Below are 12,914 nucleotides of genomic sequence, written 5' to 3' on the forward strand. Positions count from 1 at the left end.
CCGTACGTGCGCATCAAACATAGGTATCTTTGCGCGTATTTGTGCCGTTTACAGTGAAATTATGCTAAAATCAGACCTATTTTTAATCAGTTATAGCTCCTTAGGTTGAAAGGTGACCCCCCATTTTCATTACATATTCTCAAGGCACATAAGTTGTAAATATGATTTTATAGATCATAATGGCTGATCGGACATTGTGACGTCATCATATTGGCATCTGAATTCAAAGAAAGTGATTTATAGCTATGACGTTATTTTTGAAAATACGCATTTCAGCTTATCTCGCTTATCCTTGATCGATCGTCTTCCAACTTTGAGTATGTTATAGCTGAGACAATTCTCTTTCATATATTTGACTTCTTTTTACATTTTGATGACGTCATCATGGTCAAAAAAATTGTTTTTTCTGACCCCTACATCTTTCTTTCATCTAAAAGTTGATGAGCCCATATCATCTTTACCATTCGTTATTTCTGAATCATATTAAGTGAGCATAATCTTCAGGTCAAGGTTGAATGTCATGTACCTTAATTTTCCGTTCGCGCGACTTAACGTGCTTGTACGCGTGCGTTAACGTTTATATATGCGTAAATCCATGAATATTTTTAATCAGTTATAGATCCATAGGATGAAAGGTGACCCCCAATTTTTATTACATATTCTGAAAGCATGTGAGTTGTAGATACGATTTTATAGATCATAATGGCTGATCAGACATTGTGACGTCATCATATTGCCATCTGAATTCAACAAAACTGATTTTATCGATGTCATTTTTGAAAATACTCATTTGAGCGCATCTCGCTTATCCTTAATCGATCGTCTTCCAACTTTAAGTATGTTATAGATGAGACAATTTCTTCCATATATGGTACTTCTGCTTACATTTTGATGATGTCATCATGGTCAAAATAAATGTTTTTTCAGACCCACTCATCTTTCTTTCCTCAAAACATTGAAAACCCCATAATCATCCTAACCATTCGTCATTTCTGAATAATATTAAATTTGCATACACTACAGGTCAAGGTTGAATGTCAGGTACCTTAATTTTTCATTAGCGCGTTTTGACTTGCGTTTACGTGTGCGTCAACATTTATATATGCTGAAAATTGTGCTTATTTTTAATCAGTTATAACTCCTTAGGATGAAAGGTTACCCCTAATTTTTATTACATATTCTGAAAGCACATGAGTTTTAGATATGATTTTATAGATGATTATGGCTGATCTGACATTTGACGTCATATTACCATATGAATTTTAAAAAACTGAATTTTAATTTATGTCGTTATTTTTTCATTCATTTAAACGTATCTCGCTCATTCTTGATCGATTATCTCCCATCTTCGAGTATGTTATAGCTAAGACAATTCTGTTACGGAAACTAACCTTCATTTTCCCTTAAGATGACGTCATCATTGTCAAAATGAATTATTTTTTGGACTCTCTGCTTTCTTTAAAAAACTGAATTTTAATTTATGTCGTTATTTTTTCATTCATTTAAACGTATCTCGCTCATTCTTGATCGATTATCTCCCATCTTCGAGTATGTTATAGCTAAGACAATTCTGTTACGGAAACTAACCTTCATTTTCCCTTAAGATGACGTCATCATTGTCAAAATGAATTATTTTTTGGACTCTCTGCTTTCTTTCTTAAAATATATAAATTCACCGACAGAGGGCGGCAGACTATATTTCGACGCTATCAGACTGATATATAGTTCATATGAAGAGAAAATTTGTGTGGCATAACCGTCTAACAGGCGTTTTTAAATGCCACTTGACAAGGTTCAATTTCTTGTGCCATTACCGTCTGCCCGTACGTGTACGTGTGCATTAAAATTTGAAAATTCTCAATATCACTTTTTTGGTAATTTAAAGCACGTTTCAGGTCTTTTTCAGCATTACAAAATTGTCCATAATCATTAAATTATGAAAATTTTTCACGTGCACAGCACGAACTGAAGCTAGAAGCTAGATTTGAACTCGTCACTCTAAAAACGAGTTAGGTGATCCATTTATCAAGCAAAAGCAATCTATTGGAGTTTAAACTATCAATTATGGATAAATACCGTAGCCAGGATTTTCAAACAGAGCAAGACAATCAAGCCTGCTGCCTTATTTAGGAATCGTCAAAGGTTGATTCTGTACTTCATACTCCATCATTAGAAAAGACTACTCCAATAGCCGCCGTACATAAAACCAGATTGTAATAATTTTTTTAGAAACTCAAGGCGCTGTTTGTAAATATGTTCATTATTCTGGTACTGTACATAGTCCTATTTAGTCAGGTAATGTGTAAGGGAATAATCCAGCTTTGCGTAATCAATGCAGTATACACAGTAGGCCTTCTGTATGTGCCACCCACCCCATTTTGCCACTAAATTTTAGAAATTTCAATGCATATATTGAAATTAGTGCTACTAACAAACTTATCTATTCTGTGGTTTGCTTTGCCCCCACCCCCCTTTAAAAAAAATTCTGGATCTTCCCTGGCCGCAAATAAGTTTCCTGTTGAAATAAGCTTCTTTCTTCGTCCAAAAGTTATAAATGCTTTCTATAAATTATGAAAATTTTTTATAAATTACAAACTTGTATTATCTTAAAACAATAAAACCTGAAAAAAACCTTTTCATTTTACCAATGTACAGTGTAACTGTAATGAATGCGAGATTTCATAAAAACAATTGATTCAGTCATTCAGTCAAATATTTTTATTTTCTTTTGGAAACAAACAGTACCTTTAAATTAAAGTTACAAAAAAAACATACTCAAGTAACACCATCTCTATCAACTGGCGCCTAACTACATACCGTGAAAATTGTCCTTGTGGTAATTACTTTCCAAAACATTGATCTCTAAACACAGTAAGTCTTCATAACAATTATATGAAGGGAATATCTTAAGATGTCATTTTTAAATGTGTACCAAACAAAATTACATACAGTAGTTGCCTAATAATGATAAACAATGAATTTTGACCTACATCTCTTTTTAATTTAAAAACTGTTTGGAATGCATAAACATAAACTAAGGCTAAAGAAATCATCTTGTCATCTTTTGTGAATCTAACATGTTTTGACCTTGTCACTCAGCAATGCTTGTGCTCAGGGCACACAGTACATGTATATATGTACACATTATCACTAATAAGAGGTTGTATGTTTGCGAGAGTAGAGCAGTCCAGCATATAGAGTATGCATTGAAGTGATACGCTTGTCAAAGTCTGGTCATAATGCAGGAATTTTCATTAATTTTGACCGTTTAATTGACTGGTATAAAAATATGACACACTCTTCCGTTTGCTCAGCAGATCAATAGTATATGATAAATCTGCAGTTTCTTGGCTGTTTTTTTCTCTTGTAAAACACACTTTATCAAATCTGATAATCAATTCCTCTACTGTATATCTTGAAAAATGAATAGATCTCTCAAGCACCATCTAACTGAGAACTGAACTATATGCCTTTCAATACTACACAGATTAGCTTTAGCTTCAGGAGGAATACAGTTTATATTTGGTGCTTCCATTCCATGGCAGCAAAGCTGAAAAAATAGCCTGCTCACGGTTGGACATTATCATCAAATTTGCAAAGTTTAGTCAATTGCTATGAAAGAACTAATGGCTTTTATGCTGGCTAGCTTAAAACCTTGTGACAGACCTCATGAAGCTTGAAAGCAGACATTTAGCAAGAGAATCCACTTATTCTCATCATGGTAAATTGTAAAGATGGGAATACTTGCATAGTTTCTTGTGTAATATCATACACAAAAACCTAATTGAAAAGTAAAAAAAAAAAAATTGAAATATAAACAATATTATAACATGAAACAAAATATGTTAATCATATATCAAACAAAATAAGTTGGTCATCAGGTGTCACTACCAGTATATGTCCATTGAAATAATTTCATTATTCAAATAAACCAAATTTAGTAAGTGCATATAATATATATATGTGTAATTTCATTTAAATTACAATTCACCAAATACAACATAATGTAATTATATAATATTCAATTTCAATTATAATAAATTTAATTCCACATGCTTTGTGTTCAAGGTTAGATTTTGAAAGCATACACCTTCCTCCTTATTTTGTTTTTTTTTGTATGCATGTGAAAATATGTTTATGGCACTAATGCCCCTTTTGATTTTCAAGTGGTCATGAAAACCTATATCTTTTATCGTATCAGCATATCGAGTGTGTTATGCACACCGTTTTTAAAAGCCAACCCTATCAACCTTTCATAAGTCAAATGTTTTGTGGAATATGAAATACATTCAGGTTTATACATTTAGTTCATCATCATCAAACTAAATCTGTTTGACACATTTATTGAAAAAGAAATAGTTACCTTAATTGTGTTTAGTATCAGCCTGAGTTCTTTCAAGCAGTTCATGCACAGTGAATATCTACAGCAATCTGGACAAAGAGAATTCAGTTATAAAATATCATAATATCGGTTTTTAATGACTGACAATTAAATGATAATGCCAGTTACTTTTTACTAAACTATGCCTGTACAACAATACAGTGTGTCAGATTCATGAGAAATACCCTCTACTTCGATTCCTAATGCTCTGTACACCACAAGTGTGTCAATATTTTCATAAACAACCAAGAATCAAAAATAGCACGAATATTCACCATCAACATTTTACTAATTTTTACTGTCAATGTCATCTAGTTCTTTAAAAAAAAGTGGTATATTATTATTCCTATGTTTATCAAAATTTACTGTTTACTAATGTTTAAGAGTATATTTTGAGACTATAAAATCTCAAACTATTATTAAAATGTACCTTTATTTCTTCAAATCAAATCAAAATAAAGTACCCATCTCCAACTATATATCCATTCTTTCACCATCAACATTTTATTAATTTTGACCGTCATCTGGTTTATCAAAATTTTATGATTACTAATGTTTAAGAGTATATTTTGAGACTAAAAAAATCTCAAATTAATATCAAAATATACCTTTATTTCTTAAGCACCATTTAATCAAGGACTTTTAACTGTTACCAGGATAGGAAGCTGGCTGGTTTAAGCCATCTAACTTGAATTAGCCTTATGTGCGGTATTGTTATGCAAATGAGCCAGATAAGCACAATCTGCACATGCTCAGAAAAACAAAAATTTCTTTAGCCACACTGCGTATCAGCTAGGCGTACAGCAGCTAGGCCTAGCTTATCTTATTTTTGTTTGTTACGCACCATTGACTGTTTGTCATCACTTCAAGATGTCTACCAATTCATGGAAAAGGCGAATTAAAATCCAAATATTGGCGTTTGTGAGCAATACATTTTAATTTTATATAGGTAAGTAGCAAGTATATGAATAATTTTAATGCGCTAGTTAGTTGATAACTTCATTCTAATTTGTTTTGGGTCTTCTTTCTGCATTTTTATAAGCGGTTAAACATGGCCTAGGCCGGGTCTAGGCTAGGCTAATCACATCAATTTAAAATTAAATTTGTAGACATACTTGCCTTATATCTTAACTTGCAGGTGATTTTATTGGTAGACTAGTTTGTTTTTAAGTGTGTAAGTATGATTGATTTGAATGCCAAGTGAAATTAGTACCCTTATTTTGCTTTGTTTTACTGTACCGTAAATACAAGGATTGCCCATGGAAGTTTAGAAGAAGACTTATTTGTAGTGGGGTCCTTTTGGTGGTGATTGGGTGTTCCATTCCGATGTGTGTACTGTGTTCTTTAACTTGCACATGGGGTATGGTTTAAATGCATACGGTACGGGAGCAATGGTTTAAATTTGTCATTTGAAAGATGGTGTGCTGTTGTAACTTGCATTTCATCCCTGTAGATGAAACACAAAGAGAGTAAAGGTGCTCCTAATTTTTTTAATTGAATTATTAATATTTTGTAACATATTTATATATAGTTCTGAATTTATGTTAAGTTTTGTCTACACTATCAAATTTGATCAAATAAGTACAACCCCTACCTCCATAACACTACCTCGTACCGACAGTCTTCGTTTCTTCGGTGAACCACATGCTTCTACCAGTGACACTACTTTCGGAGAAATAAATTCTTGTACAACTTCCATGTTGATATCAAAATCCGCCACATTAGTCATCACCTAAAAATTATGAAAAATATTAAAATTGAATAAAAAATAAATTATACACTACAGTACATATTCACTAACATTACTCTTTCAAAAACGTACACATTCTCTAACGCCAAATGCGCATGCGCCACACATTGTTGCAAAATACCATTAGGGGCTACTTTTACGACTGATCGTAAAAATAACCAAAACGAAACTTTTATTTGTCCCTAATACATACATAAAAACACATCTAAAAAACAAACCTTCGATTTCTCGGTCACCCGAAAAGAGCTTCCTCCAAATACGTTTGTCACGAAAACTTTTGTTCCTACTGCTAGGCTGAACAACCGGGACTCGACCTCCGACTCTACAAATTCATTGTTAACATAGCATGGTACCACACTGTTACCACCTTCTTCGATCACCATGCCTACAGAAAACGCTTTTCCCACATTTGATCTTTTTCTTCTTTCAAACCTTTCCACAACGTAAAACTTCCTAAACTTCGACATTATAATCAATACACTACAAAACCTCGAAATCGGATGACTGACAGCAACGCCTCGTGAACAAATGATCCAGATTATTCGGTCACATGTATAATAAACTTTTTCGCTGTTTTAACTGCGCATGACGGTTGACAACGTGCATGCTCTAAAAATAATAACTTTACTTACCTCTCTAAAGCAATTTAATTTGTAATTAATGAGAACTCATAATTATAATTAAATGAAAAAATTATAAGGTATATTATAGTTTTTAAAAAATTCATAAGGATAATGTATAATGATGTGATATTTAAACAAATAGTTTCCAGTGTAACCAGCCGCCAATTGAAAATCTCCCTCAGTCTATTGACTGATCCCAAAAGTTAGGCGAACCGAGTTAATGTTGAGGGCGCTAAAGTATTCCTTGCTTCTATGTCTGGACCTTGGTGTGGACCTACCATTGAAATTCTATTGGTATCGTATATTGATATTTTAGCGCTAAAGTATTCAACACTGCTTCTATGTGTGCTTCTTAACACATAGGACCTACCATTAAAATTTTATTGGTATCGTATATTAATATTTTTAAAGTTCTTCTAAATTGATACTCACCTGTGCTTATATAAATATTTGTCTTATATAAACATTATCTACCTATAGATAATTTAAAGCATGTTTCAGGTCATTTTGAATATTCCAAAACTTTCCAAAATTGACGAGTCGTACGCTCATTTCCACGCCCACAGCACGTACTGAAGCTGGAAATTACGTTTCGGTTACATGTGTTGGGTTTGTGACACTGCAATAATACTACCGTGCGCACGGACTTTAAGACGTATGTGTACACATTCGTAAGTCCTTAAAATGCTCAAAATTTCTTTTAAAATGCTCAAAATTACTCTTTAAATAGAGCATGTTTTCGCATATAATACTTTTCAATCAGAACCGCGCGTGCTTAATTCGTGAGGGTCAAAGTACGGCGGATCACCAAACTCGTCCTCAGTGACGAGTTCAAATCTAGTTAATTTTTGGTTTCGAAATCACCCATTGGTGCTTTTACAGTGGTAGATTGGGTGAGTCCCACCACAGCGAAAACAGGAGTGCTTATAAGCACAGCTTGAAAAATACTCAGTTTGAACCCTTTCTAAATGAACATCCCTGGCTTGGAGTTTCCATAAAATTCACAGCAAGCAGCAGCACTACACTACGTAATCGTTCCACGATGCAATTGAGAAGGGTCCCCAATTTCGCTGATCAATTGCTGATACCTGCCAGCAATACTGAGTAGTGATTTTATGGAAATAAGGCTTCAAGAACCCTGTAGGATTCCCCACTTCATCTGATGTCATAATTTCTTTTCCTCTTTTGACCACCAAATCTTAGAACATGGGCAGTACTTTACAAGTTTTGTCAACTTATAATTGTCTTTTACATTACACTCTACAATTTGCTGTAAAGCGCATAGAGGTATTTTACATTATGCGCTATATAAATTGACAATTATTATTTTTGTTATTACAACATTTAAGTTGTTCAGCTTCAGTATGAGGAAATAAAGGGTGTTTGTACTTGGTACAATGTTGCAGTGACTCTATCCAATGACCAGAGATAATAATTAGATATTATGATCTAGTGCATTATTAGAACTGATTTTCTTTATTAAGTTAAAACCAAAAAAAGTATTAAAATGTTTATGAAAAATTGTTCTTTTTAATGGTTCTTCACATCTTTTATCATAAATTACTAGTTAAGAATATTGAATAAACCAAAAAAAAATTTAATCTGTACATTCCTGAATTGCTGAGAGTTGTGTGTATATATATAATAATTTATGGTATACTGTACAGAAATTGTTAATAATTAAAGATGTGTATATATTATACAGTTGTTTTCAGTCTAATTATTTTGTAGGCTATTCACTTCAATTTAGTTATATATTTTGACCATCTTTTTACTGAACAAAGGGAAAAAAATCACCAAAGAAAATGAAGTAGATTGCTATAAACATTCTTAAACTGGGAGTCAATGTAACTAGCTTTGTCACAGATATGATAGCCACCTCTGTAAGACCATATGCTTTACTGTGCACATATTTCTTGCGCGTTAAAACTTTTTCATGCACAGTAGTGGAGCGTAGGGTAAATTAAGTGTCTGCTGGGGTTGCAAATTGAATAAAATTAATGTTTTTCTTTAAAAAAATTGTTTTTACAGTATTATGTATTTTATATTCAAGGGCCTCCCTGGAATTAACACAGAATGACTATACACGCAAGGTTGATTTTTTTTTATACTCAAAACAAATCTCTGGGTTTCCATTAGAAGTTTTATATTAATCTTGCGGTCTTGATTTGAATGGAAAACCAAGAGGTGGGGACATAATTTTCTTTTGGCAATTGCATTATTGCATAATACTTTGTTGTGCCTTGATTAATATTATGAAATAAACATTTTATGTGACCATTTATTTTATTAATAGACAAAGTAATTATCAAGCAAGTATTTTTGATTGTGTAACATATTATCTTCTGTTAGCATATTTTATTATTCTACTTTCTATGATGGTATTTTATATGTATATTGGAATTAAATAAAATTTAAATCAAATGAACTTGTTGTATGTGTAAGTATATTTAAAGATACATTGGGTACTAAATAACCCCTTGAATAGCTCTTTAAAAGCATCAAGTTTCTAACCAGAAACAGAACAGAAAAAGGAGTTTTTCACTGGTTTACAGACATTTTGCTACAGAAATCCTGACGTTCAATACCACCCGTGAATTAAAGGGTCTATAGATATTCTGTGGTCACAAAATAATTGCATTGATCATTTGTCCCTTTAATTGTCTTTGATCATTCTAAACTTTACATTTCACAAATATATATGTAATAAAATATAATGAAATTTTACTAGTCAAACCAACAGGGAAACAGTAGTTCAGTTTACAATTTAGAGACTGTAGGAAGGGAGGGAGGGGCGGGTGGGCAGGGCGGGTGTTGAGGTAAGAAATTTTATGACTATGACACCTAGATGGCTGGAAATGGCACTCTGAGAGAATTTCCCCCCTTTTAGCTTTCTTAACACATTTAATTTTATTTTGCTGCACATACAGTAGTGATACCCATTGGCAATTCATAATAAAGCAGTGGTTATTTTCTGGGAGACTTGGGACGCAGTGTTCTCCCGAAGTCATTTTAGCTGTCAATTTTACCAGTAAAAATAACTGACCAACCAGTAAAAATTGTGTGTTGGTAGAATAAAAAAGTACTTATTAGGACTAGGTAGCACAGGCTGCCCTTCTTTCAATAAATGAACATCATTCCAGTCATTGAACTCCACTTTAAAGAGGCAATACCTCATGTTGCGCACCCTTAGCTGCCTTTATATGGACAAATTTACCAGTAAAAATGTTTCAAATGGGAGAACACTGACCCCTGATTTAACCACCGCACATGAAACAGTAAGTTCATTTGACAACCTCACGAGAAAACAACTTATTTAACAATGTAACTCATTTAACCACCTCACCCACCCACATTATTACTTTATTGTTCTGTATTAATATTACATAATCAACTACATTTTGTGTTGCTGCTGTGTCTTGGCTTCTGGCAAGTGAAGAACACACAGTGGTATTTGTATTGTAACATTGAGCGTGGATTTTGGGTGTAAGTGCTTTCAGCATCTGTGTGTTCATCCTGAAAATAAAAAAATATAGAAGTGCAGTGTTAGAAAAAAAAATGAGTAAAAACATAATTTTATTAATTTTGCATATTTCAATCATAGGAGCCAATAACAGTAAAAAGGCTGACATTATATTCACATGATTTGACCTATGACCTAAGCCAACACGATTTTAATGGTCTGCTCAGGCTGCCGTCGCGTTGTGACATAGTGACAGAGGCGGGAGATGGATTCATCGGCCAATGGTTGTACCGAATAAAATAATGTGCACCAAGCTTCAAAATAATCAAATTAAAAGAAAAACTTACTAAAATGACAAATCCAATTTCTGTTATCGCTCTTCTCAATTCTACGTAGCTAACTTCAATGGAATTCTCTCCAGGAATATCTGAGAAGTGGTACAACAATGGACCTAAAACGAAAGCAATTTATTACAGTATCATTACTTATTTGGCAAAAAAAAAAACCAGTATCATTACTTATTTGGCAAAAAAGAACAAATAGATTACCGCTGTTAATATTTATAAAGAGATAAATAATGTAGCAAAACTATACAAACCAAGGTTTATCCAGTAGCCACCAGGTTTTAAGATCTCATAGATCTTGTCAAGATAATCTAGTATGTTGTGAGCTGTATCTATAAAATAACACGTGGCTATACAGTTCCAGTAATCTAAAAATACAACATAAGGAACTTTGAAAGATGAACTGTATGTAATAATATCTAAAAATAAATATATGTATATAAAAATTACTGAATTGTTTATTTAAAAGGATCAAAGTTTCAAGGAAACACAGGGCGAAACAATTTATATTTCTTGGCTATTAAGGGTCTAGGCAAATAATATAGGAATAGTATCCGCATCATTTAATTGGGGAGATATATATTTTCTTATTTTAATTTTTGATTGAAAGTTTATAAATAGCTTATAAAGAGAGTAAGTGAAACAATTATTAAATTTTATTCTATAAATTTAAAATTAAATATTGTTGTAACACATAAAAAAAAGTGATTTTTATCTACTTGAGTATAATTTGACGGCTCAGCGAATTTCAGTTGTTGGGTAGGGGAACCTGAGGGGTGTGTAAGCATTTTTTCGGGGGCCATGCAAACCCACAATATCCCTGCCACTGCATTAAGTACTTTCTGATCAATTCATGAGATCATTGTGAACACTTGGTGAAACATGTTATTTAAAGAAATAAACCTTAAATGAACCTTTTTCTGTATACACCTCCAGGAAGTCTCCCGCAGCCATTGAGAAGTTCGCATCTTGCGGGAGACTCTGCGTACATATGTCAGGGATCTTTATGGCTTTGACCTGGTCTTCAGAGCCTTTATTGTTTGTATATTGGTGTACCCAGGGGTACAGAGTATATGAATTTATCCCTCCTGATCTACAAAAATAAATGACAATAATTGGTAAATTATGTTACAATATCCTATTAAGATTCCGATGGTGCGACCACAAAATGATGGAACAAGTTGTCTGATACAAGTACATATTACAAATTTATTGTAATATCCATATCAGTACAAAAAAACTATATTTTATAAAAACAAAATAATAATTTCAAAACACAAAAGCAATACATTAACAATAAGACATTATGGATAACAGAGGGTAAACATTTAAGCAGGTAGGCTTCTTTCAGAAGGGGTCCCTTTGATTCCCCCTGTGAATACATAAACGAGAATAAAGTCAGATGCTACATACCTATTGAGAATGAAGTTCGCTGCGATTAACATTATCATGCTGAATTCGTTTCCTTGACACATATACCCTAGCTTAGCAATTTCAAACGCCAACCTTCCAAGACCAGCTCCTGGTACCAACACCTTTTTTGGCTCTCCTCTTTTTTTATGCCTAGGATTTCAGGTAGTTTAACTTAAGTCATTTTAATGTTAGGAATCTCATTTTATATGTTTTCAAATGATAACTTAAATATTGGTACACTAACATTATTTTAAATGTTTAAGATCCCTGACATTTGAAGGTCACTATTCGGTGATTCTAATATATCAACACGTAATTTTCTTATTTTCTTACATTTCATGTGGTGGACAATAGCGTTTTCAACAGCATACATAACAACAGGGGGCAGTATAAGCAATATATGGATAGCTTTAAGTGAATAATAAAGAGCTCTATTATACCTCTTATCAATGGGTAATCTTGATAGAACTTCTTCTATAATTGGTTTATAACAAAGATCTCTTTCTTGCTGGCCTTCTGAGCTCCAATCTCGTGAAAATTGTTTCAGGGTTGTATAAATCTTCTCCATGTGATATGATGAAATTGTTTTTCCTGTGTTCCTAGGGTCCTTAGTATTCTAATAGTCAATAATGCAGATCACAGATTACATTGCAAATATACAGAAAAACTACTTCTTTTGATCTTTGAAATATGAAGAATTTGAAATGTAATCTTCAGTACACAACTTCCTTTCTTATGACCTATTATTACAAGGTATATAATTACTTTGTCTTAATATATAATACAATATTTATATTAAGCTATAATTCAACTTAAATAATCTATTCATTATAACAACAAATTCATAAGAAACAAATATATTAAAAATGTGTTCAAACCTTAACATCTGGAAATTTCCAGTTTCATTTCATTAACTTAAAGTTTTCCAGTCAGTCCAAAT

At 32.7% G+C, this 12,914-nt stretch overlaps 2 protein-coding genes across 2 annotated transcripts in view; both read right to left on the reverse strand.

Moving 5' to 3' along the window:
- Positions 1 to 2,703: 2,703 nt before the first annotated feature.
- On the reverse strand, positions 2,704 to 7,310 carry LOC117104264. Its single transcript, XM_033245002.1, has 4 exons — positions 6,350 to 7,310; positions 5,976 to 6,113; positions 4,364 to 4,431; positions 2,704 to 3,780 (listed from the first exon to the last, which is right to left on the reverse strand). Exons 1-3 carry the CDS (start codon positions 6,596 to 6,598, stop codon positions 4,405 to 4,407), a joined length of 414 nt encoding a protein of 137 aa, XP_033100893.1. The 5' UTR covers positions 6,599 to 7,310; the 3' UTR covers positions 2,704 to 3,780; positions 4,364 to 4,404.
- Positions 7,311 to 9,389: 2,079 nt separating this feature from the next.
- LOC117104262 (carnosine N-methyltransferase-like) overlaps positions 9,390 to 12,914 on the reverse strand; it is a 5,477-nt gene continuing 1,952 nt past the window's right edge. The window contains exons 3-8 of the mRNA XM_033244997.1: positions 12,415 to 12,590; positions 11,975 to 12,124; positions 11,476 to 11,654; positions 10,816 to 10,929; positions 10,565 to 10,668; positions 9,390 to 10,270 (exon numbers count right to left, since the gene is read on the reverse strand). Coding sequence (XP_033100888.1) covers positions 10,145 to 10,270; positions 10,565 to 10,668; positions 10,816 to 10,929; positions 11,476 to 11,654; positions 11,975 to 12,124; positions 12,415 to 12,590 — 849 coding nt within the window. The 3' untranslated portion in view covers positions 9,390 to 10,144. The remainder of the gene's footprint in view (positions 10,271 to 10,564; positions 10,669 to 10,815; positions 10,930 to 11,475; positions 11,655 to 11,974; positions 12,125 to 12,414; positions 12,591 to 12,914) is intronic.

This window comes from Anneissia japonica, unplaced genomic scaffold (genome assembly GCF_011630105.1).
Source record: "Anneissia japonica isolate Jap-2015-1 unplaced genomic scaffold, ASM1163010v1 scaffold5280_len750649_cov202, whole genome shotgun sequence".
Lineage (NCBI taxonomy): Eukaryota > Metazoa > Echinodermata > Crinoidea > Comatulida > Comatulidae > Anneissia > Anneissia japonica.

Coding starts and splice junctions, on each gene's coding strand:
- LOC117104264 (XM_033245002.1), bottom strand. CDS start 6,598: ATGTCGAAGTTTAGGAAGTTTTACGTTGTGGAAAGGTTTGAAAGAAGA. Junction 6,114..6,349: donor GGGTGACCGAGAAATCGAAG/GTTTGTTTTTTA, acceptor CATAATTTTTAG/GTGATGACTAATGTGGCGGA. Junction 4,432..5,975: donor TACGAGGTAGTGTTATGGAG/GTAGGGGTTGTA, acceptor CTCTTTGTCCAG/ATTGCTGTAGATATTCACTG.